The sequence below is a fragment of the Monopterus albus genome, unplaced genomic scaffold (genome assembly GCF_001952655.1).
Source record: "Monopterus albus unplaced genomic scaffold, M_albus_1.0 scaffold357.1, whole genome shotgun sequence".
Taxonomy (NCBI): domain Eukaryota; kingdom Metazoa; phylum Chordata; class Actinopteri; order Synbranchiformes; family Synbranchidae; genus Monopterus; species Monopterus albus.
In genome coordinates, this window is record NW_018128237.1 from 170,719 (window position 1) to 187,163 (window position 16,445).

Sequence of the window (16,445 nt, forward strand, 5' to 3'; positions counted from 1 at the left end):
CATGTCCTTGTATTTTACAGCGGAGAGGGGATGCTTGTTCTACATGTGCTAAAACCGAAGGAAGTCAAAGTCTCGACCCCAGGCAGCGCTGTCTTGTCACCACCTTCCTGATGAAAACACTCACAAAACACACTCGGGTCACGTGACATCATCATCACTCCAAAACATAAACACACTGATTTCACTTGTCAGAAAGAGTCTGAAACGACACGGTACAAGTTTAAATTTTATTTTGAAATGTTACACAACCTGATGAGAAACTCAGTAAACATCCAAAGTGATATGTAAAACAGATGGATCGATGTAGAAGTAAAACTTTCAGGCCCTGAGTTAAGGAGTTCAGAGAGAAAGGACACAGATTCACCTGTCAGGACAAACCTGAAGCTCAGAAATCAGTGAACCGCTGACAGTTGCTGGCGTCTCACAGTCGAGGCTTGATCTGCAGCTTTTTTTCTGAGGAAGACAAACAGGAAATTCAAATGAAAAGAAAAATTAAATGACGAAGAGTATTGGCAGAAATCAAAGGAAAAAAAAATAATCAGTGTGTTCATTCATATGTAACTGAGCCGACAGTAGTAGATCGTACTGTAGGCTGAATACAGCGGAAAGGCTGAGTGATGAGATCTCAGCTGAGGAGTAAATGAGGAAGAGCAGGATAACGGGGTCGGATGAAGTTGTGTGTACATGAAAGAGAAAGGTTGTAATCTTGGCAGTGATGCATTGCATCTGAACTAATTTATGCAAAGTGGAAAGGAGCTTGTTTGGCTGAGTTCCACCTTTAATGAGGCTCTGGGCGGCGCAGTGTGTTAGTGAGAGACCACAGCGTCATTAGTAATACTTAGGAGAACACACTAACGGGACAGAGGAGGTGGAGGGGCGATGATTTGCTGGATCACGTGTGTGTTAACACACACAGGAGAGCTGTACCACTGCACTGAGTGACGTGAGGAAAAAGCAGTTTAAACTGCTCCATGATGTCGCCTCTTCAGGTAAACTGTGATCCAGGACATGTAGTCCAGGGTGCAACACAGGCTCAGCTGCTGCTCAACACCGAAGTTCACAACTGATCCTCCCATGCTTGCAAACACACAAACACTTAGAGACAAAAAACATACAAATGCAAACAGGAACTTCTTGAGATTCAAACAAACCTTTACTGCAACAATATTATTGTAGAGTTGGACTGTGTAGAAGGTCAGGGCTCAAGATGACTCAGGTCAGGTCAAAGCTTGTGTCCCAGCACGGGAGACTGAATATAAACCATGAGGTACAGGAGGATCACCCAAGAATGAAAAAGTACAAGTGACCAATAGCTCTTATAAGATCCCTTAGTCTAAAAGAAACCAGACAGGAATATGATCCAGCTGCCACGACGACACAGTTAAACAGATTTTCAACCTAAACTGTTGTTGTTGCCGGCTGTTATTTGCCTCCAAGTATCGACAGTATATAGTTTAATAATAGAAAAAATGTCAATACGTTGGATGGTCCACATTGTTTCCAAGAAACTGTTGAGACAGTTTCATTGTGCTTGTCAATAAAAAAAGAAGATTAACCTCCGTCATCTTTTTAGTCGAGATCAAACAGAGGAATTTTTACGCATTAAACATAATGGGCTCATTAAGGCTTGATATGCACGTGAGGACAAGAACTCATTTATGAAGGACCCAGTTTAGTCGGTGCAAGTCATTCTGAAGGAACTATCAAGGAAAATACGTTTCCAAGAAAGTGGGTGGGGAGGTTACAATCTGACCCCTTCAGACATTAATATCCACATGATCACCCAGCACACACAGGTGGTGGAAGTGGGCTGCGGTGGCAGCCAGGGCACTTGTGTGTGTGTGTGTGTGTGTGTGTGTGTGTGTGTGTGTGTGTGTGTGTGTGGGCACGCACAGCAGGCAGGGGGGGCAGGTGGACAGCCTGGTGGGTGAGGAGGAGGAGGAGGAAGCTTCTCTCCTAATCCTCTATCTGTCAAGTCTGTCAACAGAGCGCTCAGCTGTGCCTCCATCCGGCCCAAAACCTAAATATTATTACCTCTGTCCAGCGAGCGTTATTATTCTTACCCCCGCGTCACAGTATCCCCACAGCCCTGCTCTGATCACCATCATCTGTCTGCAGTGCCGACGAGCGACCACTCCCCATTGCATGAATTGAGAAATGATCCTGTGGCTGTCGTGACAAACTGGATCCTTCCACAAAACATCTCTAGACCAAACACCTGACAGCCAGCACCAAGTAAAGCTCAGTTAGTCCTCATAGAGGAAGATTGTTTTTAATCTCAGATGGAATTTTCACAGGTTTTTCCATGATTTCGATCAAGTATAGCATCTGAGTTGCCATATCTGGACACTGCTTTTATCTATTCACAGAACAATAACACAAACCTGTGTCATCTGACTGCCTGTGCTTCTTCCATGTCTCCATTGTGGAACATTCCCAGTCCTCAGTAATAAACTCAGTAATTTCTTTTCATCATAATTGAATGATGATAAAACCTCCCTGAAAAATACCTGCAGGGTAAAAAATGAATTTTCCTTTGAGTGTGGTCAGTCAGGTGCTTTACAATACATGTGAAACTGATTAAAAGTGGGCTCAGTCTGGTTCTGTAGATGCTGCACATTTACAAAGGCAGGTTGTACAGTACACAGCATGAAGCAAATCCTAACCATGCACTAAAAGCACAGTTATATGTAAAATATACATGTAAAAAAAAAAAAAAAAAAAAATGTGTGTCCATTTTCAACATAATCAGCTATTTATTTTGACCTCCAAATCACCAAATGAATGCTTCTTGGAAACCTTGGTTTGCACACTGTGACTTGTTTGTCACACTGTTGTGTGTACACCGCTGCTCACTGAGCTGCTCTAGATCTGGATGCATTTTGTTACCTTTAACCTGTAAAGTCTCCACTCGTATCGAGTCAGGTGCATCAGCTTCCTCTGGAGAGCTGGAGAGGGAGATGAAGGATGGCAGCTCCAAAGGACCTGCAGCGGGCGTCCCTGCAACAGCCTGAGAGTCCTGCGGCATGACAACAGACAGGCAGGGCCTGGCAGGGGAAAACATCATTAGGTAATGTTTTGTTAATCAAGTTCAAGTAAGTGATGACTTGTATGAGTAGTGACTAAACTCTGTACAATCTGGATTTCTAACCTCTTGAAAGGTTCTTTGGTTCGGGCCTTCTTAGCTGCGGTGGCCGAGGCGTTACCGGCGCTTCGTTTGGATCGCTGGCGGTGCTGCAGCTTACAGCGGGCACCTCGTGGGCAGGATCCAGTCTTAGAGAAGTCTGGACACACCAGAGTGTGTTTCTTCTTACACTGGTGGGTAGATACACAGACCATCAGGTTTGAAGCTTTACAGCATCAATGAAGGAAGTCACTGCTCAGACAGAAACAAAGCAGCTAATATGGGTTCCTCTTTTTAGTTCCCAGTATGACAGAAAACACTGACTGACTATTTCTGACCATTAATACTGAAGAACTTTCACATGAAAAGGGCTTTGTAGAAAAATAATTTCAAAGTAATGTATCAAAAACTTCAAATGTTCAAACTGCTGAGGAGCTGATTTACTTTCCTGCAGACAGTTGATATGTGAATTTAAATAAGCAACAAACACTTAATTGAATATGAGGAAACATTTCTGAAAGACAATAGTTCCTCTTTAAAATTAAGACTGGTTCATGAACACTGTATTAAATCCAGGAACCTCTAAACACAGGTCACAAAACATGGCTGGACCTGGACAAAGTGAGACTGATTTTATTATTTATTTTCTATTACAAGTTCTTTTGTCTGCAAAATGGTCCAACAATCTTACTGCTCACAGAGGACAGCTGCTAGGACAGGAGTTAAAGCAAGTCCCAGCTCTTGATATTGCAAGATTCCTTTGAAGTTTTTTTTTTTAATTACTACTTTTATGAGACATTTATTTCTTCAGCCTCTCCTTTAATGTGCAAGCTGAGCAAGTGGGTCACAGTCGGCGTCACTGTGGTGAGCATTGTGCCTGAGAGAGCAAGCTTTCACATGCATGTTTGCAACCGAGTGTGTATGACAGTGTAATACGGGTGTAAATTGGTAGGTTCATTCTACACGAGATCTGATCTCTCCCACCTGTCAGAAAAGCTAATTATATTCACTCTGGAGTGCAGGCTGATAGGTGTGCATGCGTGTGTGTGTGTGGAGGGGTGAGGACCACAAGGCTAGGAGGCAGATTGGTCTAGAAATAGAGAGTGTGTGTGTGTGTGTGTGTAGATTCTTGAGATCGATTTTCCAGGAAGGCTGTGGGCTCTTGGTCAACCCTCTGGAGACCAACGCTCCTGACTCACTGCCATCAGAGCCCCTCTCTTGGCCCTCAGACCCATGTTCCTGCACTCCACGGGTGCCAGGGCAGCCCAGGGATCAGCTCCCTGTCAAATGTTTATCTTGATCATCTTATAGGGCTGTGGTTTTGACACAAGACTTCAGTCAACAAATCAGGCCTGCCACTGGTGTTGATGAAGCCCTGTGTTTATATTTGGTGTATGACATCACTACTGACCCATCAACTCCTGTTATACTGTCAACAGTGATACATGATTTTATGGCTGCAACTCATGAGTACTCATTTAGTTTCTTTCTTGATTTCACAGTTAACTGTCGTGTATCCTGTACGCAATGTCAGAGGAAAAAGTGAAAAAATATTCGTCACAAGTTCCCAAAGCCGTGTCGTCTTCAAAGTGCCTGTTTTCGCCCTGGTGGCTTCAGGTGTGTCGTCTTTGTAGTTATGTCTTTAAGAATTTGGTTGAATAAATACTTTTGAATGCAGATTTCTTTTCCCTTTAAACAACTGGATGAAAACTACTGTGATCCTAATGTTGTATGTAAGAGCTGATAGCTATAATCATCCAGAACACTGGTTAGTGACAGAAGTGGGCAAGGAGGTGAGTGCTGCCTGTCTACTAATGCTGCCCAGTGTGATATACAACAGCTAAGCAGTTTGGCAGGCAACTCTGCACATCTAAATACATTATACAGACATAATATACTTGATAAAGGATTCTGTCTATTTGTCACATACAGTGTCTGCCAGCGCCAACCCTACTGGCAGATAAACTAAAAATATAACTTAAAATGTGCCATCGGTGACGAGGGGGAGCTGGACATGAGTATAAGACAACAAGAGTTAAAGCTGAAGCACTTTAGCAATGTGAGAAAAGTGTCCGACTGTAAAAGCTCAATCTACTCCCTACAGCTTCATACATCCTCATTTTCATATGAGGGAGAGAGAGAGCAGGGAAATGGAGAAAAAAGCTAAAGTGGACAGAACATCTTTATCCCACACCAAGTTAACAATTTTCCACTTGATTTAAGGAAAGCTGGGACGTCTCTGGGGCCTATTAGAGAGCTCTCCGCTGGGCCAAAACCAGGAGGCGTCAGCACATTTACAAAGAGACACAGAAGGAGCAAAAGAAGTGAGAAAGAAAGAGGGATGGAGGGCAGGAAATGGAAAAGACAGTAAAATAAAAAAGGGGACTTCACCTGTGTTTACATCTTGGGCACCAAGCAGACACTCACTGTGAGCAGGACAGAGTTCGGGTTGCTAGATTATGAAGAACAATGATGCTCTCCTCTGTAAACACGTCTCCAGTGCAGGATAAGACTGAACCTCATGACACTGCAGCACCAGTTGTAGGTTTTTGTTTAAAGTTGACAATTTTCTTTGGACCCCTCCATTTTTATCTATCACTAGTCAGTCACATGTTGCCTGGAAAGTGAACAGGGTCCAACACTGTGTTGCGATGTGCTCAGTTGGTTTTCACTCGTGGAGCCATTTCTCAACTGGACCACCTGGATTGTATTTTAGCTTTTGCCCAGTACTTGCACACACCTAACAGCACCTTGAATTTTTAATAGAGCGAGCAATTTTCAGTCAGAAAACACATTGACCTTGTCGGGGATTCACATCTGTAGAACACGCTGGTTGCATCAGACAGAAAAAGTACTTCTGTAGCCAGGATGTGTCAAGCTAGAGAACAAGTGTGATAAAACTGTTGTTAAGATGCTGCTGGTGTGTTTCACAATGCAATCTTCAAATACACAGCAAAACAGCGCAGGATTTTAGAGCAAAAGTAGATAATATCACATTTAGGTGACAGTGGTTCAGTGGGTAGAGCAGTCGTCTCCCAACCAGAAGGTTGAAGGTTCGAATCTCGGTGCCTCCAGTCCACATGTCGAAGTGTCCCTGGGCAAGACACTGAACCCCCAAGTTGCCCCTGATGGTTAAAGCCATCGGTGTGAATAGGCGCCACGGATTGCTGCCTCGGCTCTTTACTCCAAAGCTTTGAGTGAGGCTGGAATGATTGGTCTGTCATGTCGAACACATGATTAAAAAAACCAACAGTCAACATCAAGCTCTCTGCTAACATACACAAGCAATGAAAACCAGTGGAGCCAAATACAGCCTCGTCTCCCAAAGCTTTCAACGACAACTGGTCAGACACAGTGATGTTTGGTGGCTGGCTGCATGTGTCAGGAAGTTGAGAGAAGACAGACCTGGATCCAGAAGCCACATTTCAGATAATGGGGAAAAAGATTAAAACAGTGAAATGAGGGGAAAAAAAACCTGTGGGACAAAGCAGAGACAGCTCCTGTGAGGTGGAGAGCGAGTATGAGACAAAGCCAGGATGAGGCAGGACGATGGCAAGTCTGCAAGGAGGAGGAGGAGTAGGATGGAGGATGGAGACAAGGAGCAGACTTAACCCCTGAGCTGCTGGAGTGTCTGCCTGCCTGGCCCATAGTGCCATCCTCAGCAGTTTTCCCATCTATAATTACTGCCTGCTATCCATCATAGAGCCGCCAGAGCCTCACAGCACAGCGCTCTGAACACACACACACACACTCAGGCACAAACACACACACACACACACAGGGGGAAAATCACAGACCTAAGCACTTCAGCTAATAGAATAAATATTAATATCCCTTTTGTTTTCTATATCCTCATTTCCCCATGCAGTATTTAAATGAGGCCTGACAGTGTGAAAAAGCATCTGTTTCACATTCAATGTTCAAAAACAAGTTTGGAGGGAGGGAGCATTTCAGGGTGCGTTTGAGGTGGATGTGGGAAGAGAATGCATTCGTGGGGGAACTCGGGTGGCCCGAGTCTGTTACCCATCGGGCCCTCGATGTGTCACCCAGACACTAAAGTCATGCCATTATGAACAACCATACGCTGCAGCTGTTCCTGCCTGTGTGTCACTGTGTACGAATGTGTTTGTGTGTGAGTGTACAGGGGGAGGTTGGTAACTTACTGTAACTACTTGTTTACCTAAGCCTCATTTTAATTTCAATAGAACTGAATAAATGTGTATTTGAGTATCTGTACCTTCTCTCCCTCAGGACAGTAGCCTTTGACAAAGTCCTCACACACTTCAGCTTTGCGGGACACGTAGACATGACTGTAGGGACAGTCGCTGTTGTTACAGATTCCCTTCAGGAAGTAGGAACACACCGGCATCTGGAGAGAGTCAGAGACATTAAATGTGAATCAACTGAACCTGAGAACTTGACATAGAGTATAAATATCAAGCATTTAACCACAACATAGAGCCCTCATCTTTGCTGTCTACTGCCCCAGCTCAGCAGACCTTTGTCTTATATTCTGGAAATAGATTATTGGCTAAATGTCCAAAGAAAGACAGTGGATTTTGTGTATCAGTCTCACTTAGCCATGTACTTTTGATTCTTTGCATTCTTTCTGAAAACATATCAGTTGTGCTTCTGATAGAAAAGAAAGTCTATCTATTGGTTCAAATTGCAGCCTTCAAATGTTAAGTAATAAAATGAAAGGGTTAAGGTGGTTTTATGCCATGGAGCAGATGAAGGCAACATGTTGGTAAAAAAAAAAATAACATGGCTGCTTCTTCCCCGAACAACTCTTATCTCTGACGGTTTACATTCACACCTACAGGCTACTTAGAGTCGCCAATTCACCTAACCTGCGTGTTTTTGGTCTGTGGGAGTTGCTGGGACTTGTTGCGAGCAGACTGTGTTAACTAAGGCCCCACCCTCATCTCCTCATGAGTTGTACAATAAAAGAAACTAAACCACAGAGAAAGAAAGCAGGAGTGATGAAGGCATGTCATTACATGAGATTATACAAGTTTGTTAACAGATGTGTTTTTAAACCGCATTACATTCAGTTCAGACGTGTCCCATGTGCCAAGCGATCTGTCACACCAGGCAGCTAAATGACCTTAATTGCAGTTGACAGCGGCAGAGTGAGAGTGATTGTGTGTCTTGACATCTCGACAGTGTGTGTGTGTGTGTGTGTGTGTGTGTGTGTGTGTGTGTAGAAAGATCTACTGTTTGGTGTGGGGGAAGAGCCTGGTGGGGGCTGGTCTAAATATACCTCTGAGGGGGGTTCACTGGAGAAAGATGGAGTGTGAGAAAGACTCCACCCTGCGATCAGTTCTACGTAATTAACTGCTACAGAAATATTTATCCAGGCAGCAGCTTGTCCAGCTCTCATGATGTGTTTATGTGCTTTGGATGTGTGCACCGACTGGGTCACTGCTGGTGGTGAGAGTGGATGGGGGTGCTGCCATGGGAGTAGGCTCAGGGGTGTCTGGTTTCAAGGTATTTGTGCTAGTGGGGGAGAGGAAGGTGGGGTGCAGGACACAGGGTTCGGGCTCGCCTGTACACACTAATGCTGGGATCAGGTTTGGGGGTGGTGGGTGCATAACATTCCCCAAGACTCACATACAGTTAAGTGGCCCACATGAAATTAGAGCGGGTGTATTCTGTGGAGGGAGGGGCCAAAGGTTTGGGGGTGAGGGGGTGCTGCATTACAAACTGACAGCTGGGCTCTCAGCACTTAGAGGCAGCAGTGTGACAACCAACACAGGTGCAGGGCATTGTGTGTGCATGTGTGTGTGGAGGGCGAGGCAAGGCACCTGTTATAAGCTTGTTTGTCTTAAGTAAAAAGAAATAAAATCTTCCCTTTTTGAGGGGCTGCTTTCCCCTAGATGAGCTAGAGCACTTTCAAAAGCACACACATTTTCCACAGATCATAGAAGCTTGGACCTATTGCACTTTTCAAGGAAATCAGATGCTTTACATGCATCATAAAAAAGCAACAAGCACCATGCAACACAGCAAAGCTTAAAAAGTAAAAAGGACAAAACTAGATGTAGGTCAAACAGGTGACCCTGGACACAAATGAACACAAATATGATCCACACTGACTGGACCAAGCTTTGTGCCATCTTATTCAGTACCTACACATTGTAGCAGAGCCTGGCGTTTGCAATGGAACCCATGAAGCACAATGTTGTCTAGTATCTGGATCGTGTGTAGGTGTCGATGTTTGTTACCTTCTCCTTAGCCACCCTATGGGAGAATGGGCACGACCCATCTGCCTGCTTGCACGTCCCTCGCAGAAACCTGCACATGCACAAGAGACGAGCCTCAGAATGCAGAAGCTAAACAGGAAGCAAGAGGAGCCACTATCTGTGCAAGGATGTTTCCTAGTGTAAATTCTCATTTGGAGAGAATCTCTCACTAGGTTTGTGTTTCAGCCATCAGTTTTAATTGTTACAATTTTGCTCCTGGGAATTCATGTTTATTTCTGATGTGTTTTGTGCCACACATGTTGAGTCAATACCAAATTCTGATACTTTGCTGTTCCAGTTGGGAATAAAACACTGGCCCTTAGTTACTGAATTCTTTCAAAAAAAGTTAACCTATAGTCAGAAAATGAACCGATTTAACCAATGAATCTTTTATCAGGTTTCTCCACAGGGTAATTTTAAGTTCCAAGCTCTGTTGGCAGTGTGGGTAACAAAATGTGATGCTCAATAAAAACAGTATCTTTCTTTAAAAGCTGACATGCTTTAATCTTTAGGGTTTGATGCTGAACCACAAGAGTTTCACATCCATCTAAACCTTTAAGTACTTTAGAGTGCAACTGGCCATTAACTTCCAGAACCACGGATGTCTGAAATATGCAATTTTTACTTGGAGTGAAGCATCATAACACCATCAACGCTGCCGCTCTGCTCACCAATATGACACTGCAATCACGCATACAGACACATCACAGCAGGCAGTCGCTGGCCTCCCACTGGGGGTTTGCTGCACTGAACACATACTTTTCATACTCTGTTCCCACTGGACAGTTGTTTTCTAATGTACAGCAGCTGTTGTACTACACATGTGGTAACAGTTCAGTTTCGTGTTGCACAGTTAATTTGTTTCCCCCAGTCCAGATTAGCTTTATGTGCAGTCCTTTTTAACTCAGGGAAAATAATGCTGAAACTGTGTTAATGCAGTAAAACACTGGGTAACCGTCATTGTGTTCCTGTATCTGCACTGCAATTGGTCCCTGAATCAAAACAAGTATGACTCTATCTCACCCGATTGTCTCTCACATTGCATCATGGGACATTTGGATGAAGTGGAGACTTTGTTAGCTTTCCCTTGTAGTGTCAGTGAGTCCCAGCTCAGTGGATGATACCACAGGTCCCATTCTCAATGAGCAGCAGTCTACTGCCCTCCCAGATTTTGAGTCTGGTATGTGTGACTGGCCAAACGAGACGGCTCTGTTTGTGCGACTGTTACCTGGTGCAGACGGCCACCTTATCCGGGTCGTGGATGTAGGGACAACTGGTGCCGCGATTGCACTTGCCAAAGCGGTTGTAGTACATACAGTACTGCTTCTGCTGTTTCTTCTGATGAGCGTGTCTAATGATGGCAAGACTCCGCTGGACAGCACGGCTTGTTCCAGGAGACAGACAAACCACAGGTATCCACACACCAGTAATTAGCTACTTGTTGTAAGTAAAGAGGGCTAATTATTGCAGGAGTAGAGTTTCAGCTTTCACCCCAATGGGGGTGGGGGGGGTTATATACTGGTGTCCCTGCATGCTAATTTTAATTTTAAAAGACTACTTTACATCCCTTAGTTGACAGTGTTGAAGGGCAGTTATAATTAAGGGAGAGACTAAAAAGGATCAAATGCAATGTTGTATGAAGACACAGCGGAGGGCCACATGTAACTGTTCTTAATTAAACCATTTAAACGTCAAATATATATGCAGAAATGTTCTCACTTCTTGAGCTTGACAGCTTCTGCAGAGAGGAGTTTGAAGCAGACACTGTGACTAGCCTACCTGGCCAAGTGATGACTGCCGGAGGGCCGGATCACAGCCGAGACCTGGGGACTGCAGGACCTTCCTAAATGTGGAGAAAAGATAAGGTGAGTAACTTAAAAAAGGAAGTTTGTGTTTAGGTTAATTAGGCACACAATCGCACAAAGCAGCAGAAATGGAGAGAACTTATGGGTTTGTTTGTTTTTGGATGCAGCAAAATTGACTATTTACAACATATGAAGGCGTTCTTTGCTAAAGCTGGAGTCCCTACTAGTGTACGTCGTCTAAATCTTCAGATTCAATAAGGCCCTCCCACTACAGATTTAGTTTTACAGAAATATACATTCATTTTCACTTATGTTATTTTGGTTTATTAAAAATTACCCATAGAAATAAAAAGATTATGAAACCTGTATTTACTATGAACCAGTGCCACTCCAATGGTAATGTGGAATCAACCCGATTTGATTTTTTTGTGTTGTTCCAATGCAAACAAAAGAGATAAACATGAGAAGACCAAAGAATTTGTGAATACAACAATTTGTTCGGAGAAGTGGTGCATTTTCTGACAGAAATGCAGGGGTGCCAATATTTTTGGCCATGACTGTAACTAACAGTGATCTGCAGTTAGTTTAACTTGTAGGTGTGTTACAATCTGCCCATGTCAGTAGTAATATGACACAGTGTCGCAGCAGGAAGCTCCTAACCTACTTATGCTGTGAAATGTTATCACAGCATTAGACATGGACACACATTTGAAAAGAGGGGAGGCTGGTTTCCGTCTATAAAATATTATTTTTTAAAGTGTATTTATCTTGTAATGTCAGACGATATAGTACATCTTACCTCAAATAAAAAAAAAAAAGATTTCTAATTATTCACATCAGCCGTGTTGGAGCTGCTGCTGTCTGAGTGTGCGTTTGTGCAGCCTGATGCAATATAAAAACTGATATGTCACTGATGATTTATACTGTAGTGGTGTGTCACAGAGGTGACAAAGCCAAACGTAACATTCTGTTCTGTCTGAGAACATCATAAAACACCATGTACCCAAAAGACTCACGAAATGTGCATCCGTGTGGCAGTTCATCTTATTCAGACCTTTAATTCTGGAACTTTTTTGGCTGTTCAGAGCTCAGGTTTGCGCTCTGCTGTGATTTAAGCAGGGCAGGATTACAGGTCGGTGGCTCCAGACCAAGAACAAATGTCCAGCTCGCGGGTGAAAGATGTGATATCACAGCTCCTGCTGAGAGGACACCTGAAGCGTGTCCCTGGAAGATGCAGGTATGCGTGTTTGGATGCCAGTCACGGGTTTATCAGACTTGAGCTCTTCAATTTCACCTGTAGGTGTAGTTGCTTGAGAATGTGTTTGTAAGAGAGGTGGGGTGAAGTGTGAAGGAGGTGGAGGCAGATCTGGGCTTTAATCTGCACCGTCTGGTTCTCCAGACCCTCCCCCTCACTGCTCTGACAGATGACAACTTTATTATTTCAGATGGCAAATCCAGCTAGCTCCCCTAAGTCTATTAGAGAGCACGGATAGAGCTGCAGCCACAAACACGAATAAACACTCCTGTATCACCTCAGGCTACACACCGAGTCACTGCCCTGTCTATGTCCTGAACAGGGCCGGGTATCAAACCTCAGCAGCTTTTGGTACTGAAACGTGTACATGTGGGCACCACCCAATAATCAAACAAACAATTCCATGGACATATCCACTCACCGGCCACTTTATTAGGTACACCTGAACAACTGTATGCACTTCAATGCAACACTTCCGCCTTAACATCTGTGTTTATGAAGTTCTTCAGTTTTTGGTGAAATTGTCAAATGTATAAATTCAATTATATGTTTACTACTGAGGTCATAGTTAAAGGTGGTGTTGTACTGGACTATGTTTTATTTAGAGGTGTCTATAGTTTTGTCATCCCCAGCTGCATACATGAGAGGTTCAGAATATTAGGAACACCTCTGAATATGACTTCAATCATAAACATATAATTAAATGTATACATTTATGACAATTTCACCAAAAACCAAAACATTTTGATCTTCATAAGCACAGATGATAAGGTGGAAGTGTTGCACTGAATTGCATACAACTGTACAGGTGTACCTAATAAAGTGGCCAGTCAGTGCATTAGCAAAGCCATGATGGATTCCAACACTTGAGTATAATTGTGGGCTGTAAAAGTAAATCTACACACTCAGTTACATTCATTCATTCATTCAAATGTTGATTTGAAGTTAGAGTTCAAAATATAAATACACCCTCATACTTTGTCTTGATTTTCTGCAAGTGATGACAGACTGAAAAGAGCAGAAGTCTATACTTATGAATAATCTTGACTGCAGTAGAGATGCAAACATTTCTGCAGTGATACTGCAGTTAAACTCACACATTCACACATTTTCTGCTTAGACAGAACAGATTCAGTGTGAATTTTCCCGAGGATTAAAAAAAATAATAATAATTTCAAGCCGAGTACAAGGTGTGCAACGTTTCTTCTAAAGAAAAGAAAAATAACTTTATGCATAAGCCCAAGTCTGTTTTCACTTGTCCAGCACTTATTAGATGAAAAGAATTACAATTTTTGTTAGATTTTACATTTCCAGACCTTCAAGGTCCTGTAATTAACAATCACCACAAGTCAGCTATGAAACTGAACAACATCTAAACACTTCGCTGCCACAGCTGTTGGTTAGTGTACCTGTTCGGTTGATTGACATGTTTGGCGCTACAGTGCGAGACAGCTTATTGGCTGACACCCGGTACAGGGAACCACGAATCCAGCACATCATGCCTCCTCTCCGGTCCTGGACGGACGATGGGTGACTGTGATGGGGGACTCTAAGACGGCTCTGGAGGAAACTCCTGCAAGGGACAAGAAAGGCAGAGAGATTATAAGAGACACAAACATCTCTGGAAGTCATGTCTTCACACAGACAGTGAAGGGATAGTTCCAGTTTAACTGCAAGTTAAGCTCAGTTCATAAACTACATGAAATGTTCAGTTATGCTTGGATACTACAGTTTCCCTCAGTCCCACCCCTCTTTTGCCTGTCTTCCCTCCAGCTCTTCCACTATGTCTCCCCTCCTCGCTTTATGTTTCCCATCCTCCAGTCCCCCCCCCTCCATGTCACAGCACTCTGTTAAATTGCTCCTCTAATGGAAAGGACGGCAGTGTGGAAATGGAGAGAATTGAAAAGAGGAGAGGAGGAAATCAATGAGATAATAGGCAGGGCAGGGGGCCAGAGCAGCGAGGCTGGCCCCTACACTGGAGCGTAGAGACCACACACACTCTCCTCCTGCTCCAGTATGTACAGTCCACACAATCGCAGGCCTCTACACACATGCTCACCATTCAGGAGTCACTGTCTTGTGTATGTGTGCAGCGGCTGTATGTGTAAGCCTGCAGTGTGTACAAGGATGTTGGCTGGTGGTGTGGCAGTGCAGGGGTTATAGCGATAAATTGCACTGTCCTGTCACTTCTATTTGGGGCAGATTGGGGCTGGTGTGCAGGGCGCTGCTGCAGGTAATTTGCTGCCGTATTTCAGATGGGCTGGAAATGGGTTTAGAGCGAGAGTTCATGCCTCCCATTACAGAGAAAAGAGAGGATTACCCCAAACGCACAAAAAAACAACTGACATGGATGCTTCACATGCTGCAAAGGACAGCTGCTGCACTGCTGCAAATACAAAAAAAGGGGAGCAAATACCAGCCATCAGCTGCGTCCATGTACACCGTTTACCTGACTGCATGCTATAACTCAGAGGCGCAGACACTCAGATTCACGAATACAAGATCAGTGGCTGCCCTACACAGGGCAACTGCAGCCAGGGGAGCTGTAATAGAGGCTAATGTTGGAGCGCTGACTGCCACCCAGGGAAGGACCGGGCGGCCTAGGGAGCCATAATGGAGGTTAATGGGGATATGACTTGAACAGTTAACACAGACAGCAGTTAACCCTGACGCAGGGCTTCAGTCAGTGAATGTGGGTGTAACACTCTCACTGTTAGGGCATTTTCATATGGGTTCAAAGTGACTGCTGACAGATGAGGATGGAGGCATCATGAGACACCTTAAATACAAGGAAACAGTATACGAGCTATACATAACACAACATGAAATTGGATTTGAATGTTACTCCCTGCTCATACACCAGGGAGGTATTTTATCTCCAGGTTTCCTTGCTAACAAAGCAGTCCTGTGGTCTGCTCACATTATAACACAGCTTAACTGGAACTGATCTCAGACCATCTGATTCAGCTGGTCCTTGGTATGCATGGTCTGTACACTGGTCTGAAATAAAAACCCAAATGTTTAGCTAAACCACTCCTGAATTTTAGCCCTTTCATGCATAGTGTTCACTACAGTGGCTTCTGGATACGTGTACAAATTTAAAGTATATCAGGGTTCATCTAAAGCCAGGTCTGGTCAGTGAATTGGGAATGGCTGCAGATGTAGTCATGCACCCTGGGCACTTTGCCAATTGTCATAGAAGACAGACTTGGTGAGCTGACGCACAAGTCAGTAAAGCAAACCATACAGCTGAATTCCATCTAAAATTGTGTTTAGAGAGCCACTGACCATATTTTTGGTAGAATATGTTAATTGAATAATATACAGGTCAAACAAGGGGCAGTAGGGAGGGGATGAGAAGACAAAAGTTGGTGGCTGAATGAGGGATGAAGGGAAGGAGGGAGGAAGAGGATATGAAAGAGGAGTAGAGAGGCTGAAGAGTAAGGGGTGAGGATCAGAGATTTTGCAATGCACTGAACAATGTTAGAAACTGTTAAAATATACAGTGGGTACAGAAAGTATTCAGACCCCCTTAAATTTTTCACTCTTTGTTATATTGCAGCCATATGCTAAAATAATTTAAGTTCATTTTTTTCCTCATTAATGTACACACAACACCCTATAGACAGAAAAACACAGAAGTTTTGACATTTTTGCAGATTTATTAAAAAAGAAAAACTGAAATATCACATGGTCATAAGTATTCAGACCCTTTGCTCAGTATTTAGTAGAAGCACCCTTTTGAGCTAATACAGCCATGAGTCTTTTTGGGAATGATGCAACAAGTTTTTCACACCTGCATTTGGGGATACTCTGCCATTCCTCCTTGCAGATCCTCTCCAGTTCTGTCAGGTTGGATGGTAAACATTGGTTGACATTTTCAGGTCTCTCCAGAGATGCTAAATTGGGTTTAAGCCAGGGCTCTGGCTGGGCCATTCAAGAACAGTCACGGAGTTGTTGTGAAGCCACTCCTTCGTTATTTTAGCTGTGTGCTTAGGGTCATTGTCTTGTTGGAA

The 16,445-nt window shown here is 43.7% G+C and overlaps 1 protein-coding gene across 2 annotated transcripts in view; it reads right to left on the reverse strand.

The window, feature by feature from the left end:
- Positions 1-214: 214 nt before the first annotated feature.
- zc3h3 (zinc finger CCCH-type containing 3) overlaps positions 215-16,445 on the reverse strand; it is a 48,475-nt gene continuing 32,244 nt past the window's right edge. For both annotated transcript variants that reach the window (XM_020625532.1, XM_020625530.1), the window contains 8 exons: positions 13,839-14,002; positions 11,149-11,212; positions 10,598-10,753; positions 9,352-9,421; positions 7,362-7,493; positions 3,152-3,315; positions 2,890-3,047; positions 215-453 (listed from right to left, as the gene is read on the reverse strand). In XM_020625532.1, coding sequence (XP_020481188.1) covers positions 422-453; positions 2,890-3,047; positions 3,152-3,315; positions 7,362-7,493; positions 9,352-9,421; positions 10,598-10,753; positions 11,149-11,212; positions 13,839-14,002 — 940 coding nt within the window. In that variant the 3' untranslated portion in view covers positions 215-421. The remainder of the gene's footprint in view (positions 454-2,889; positions 3,048-3,151; positions 3,316-7,361; positions 7,494-9,351; positions 9,422-10,597; positions 10,754-11,148; positions 11,213-13,838; positions 14,003-16,445) is intronic.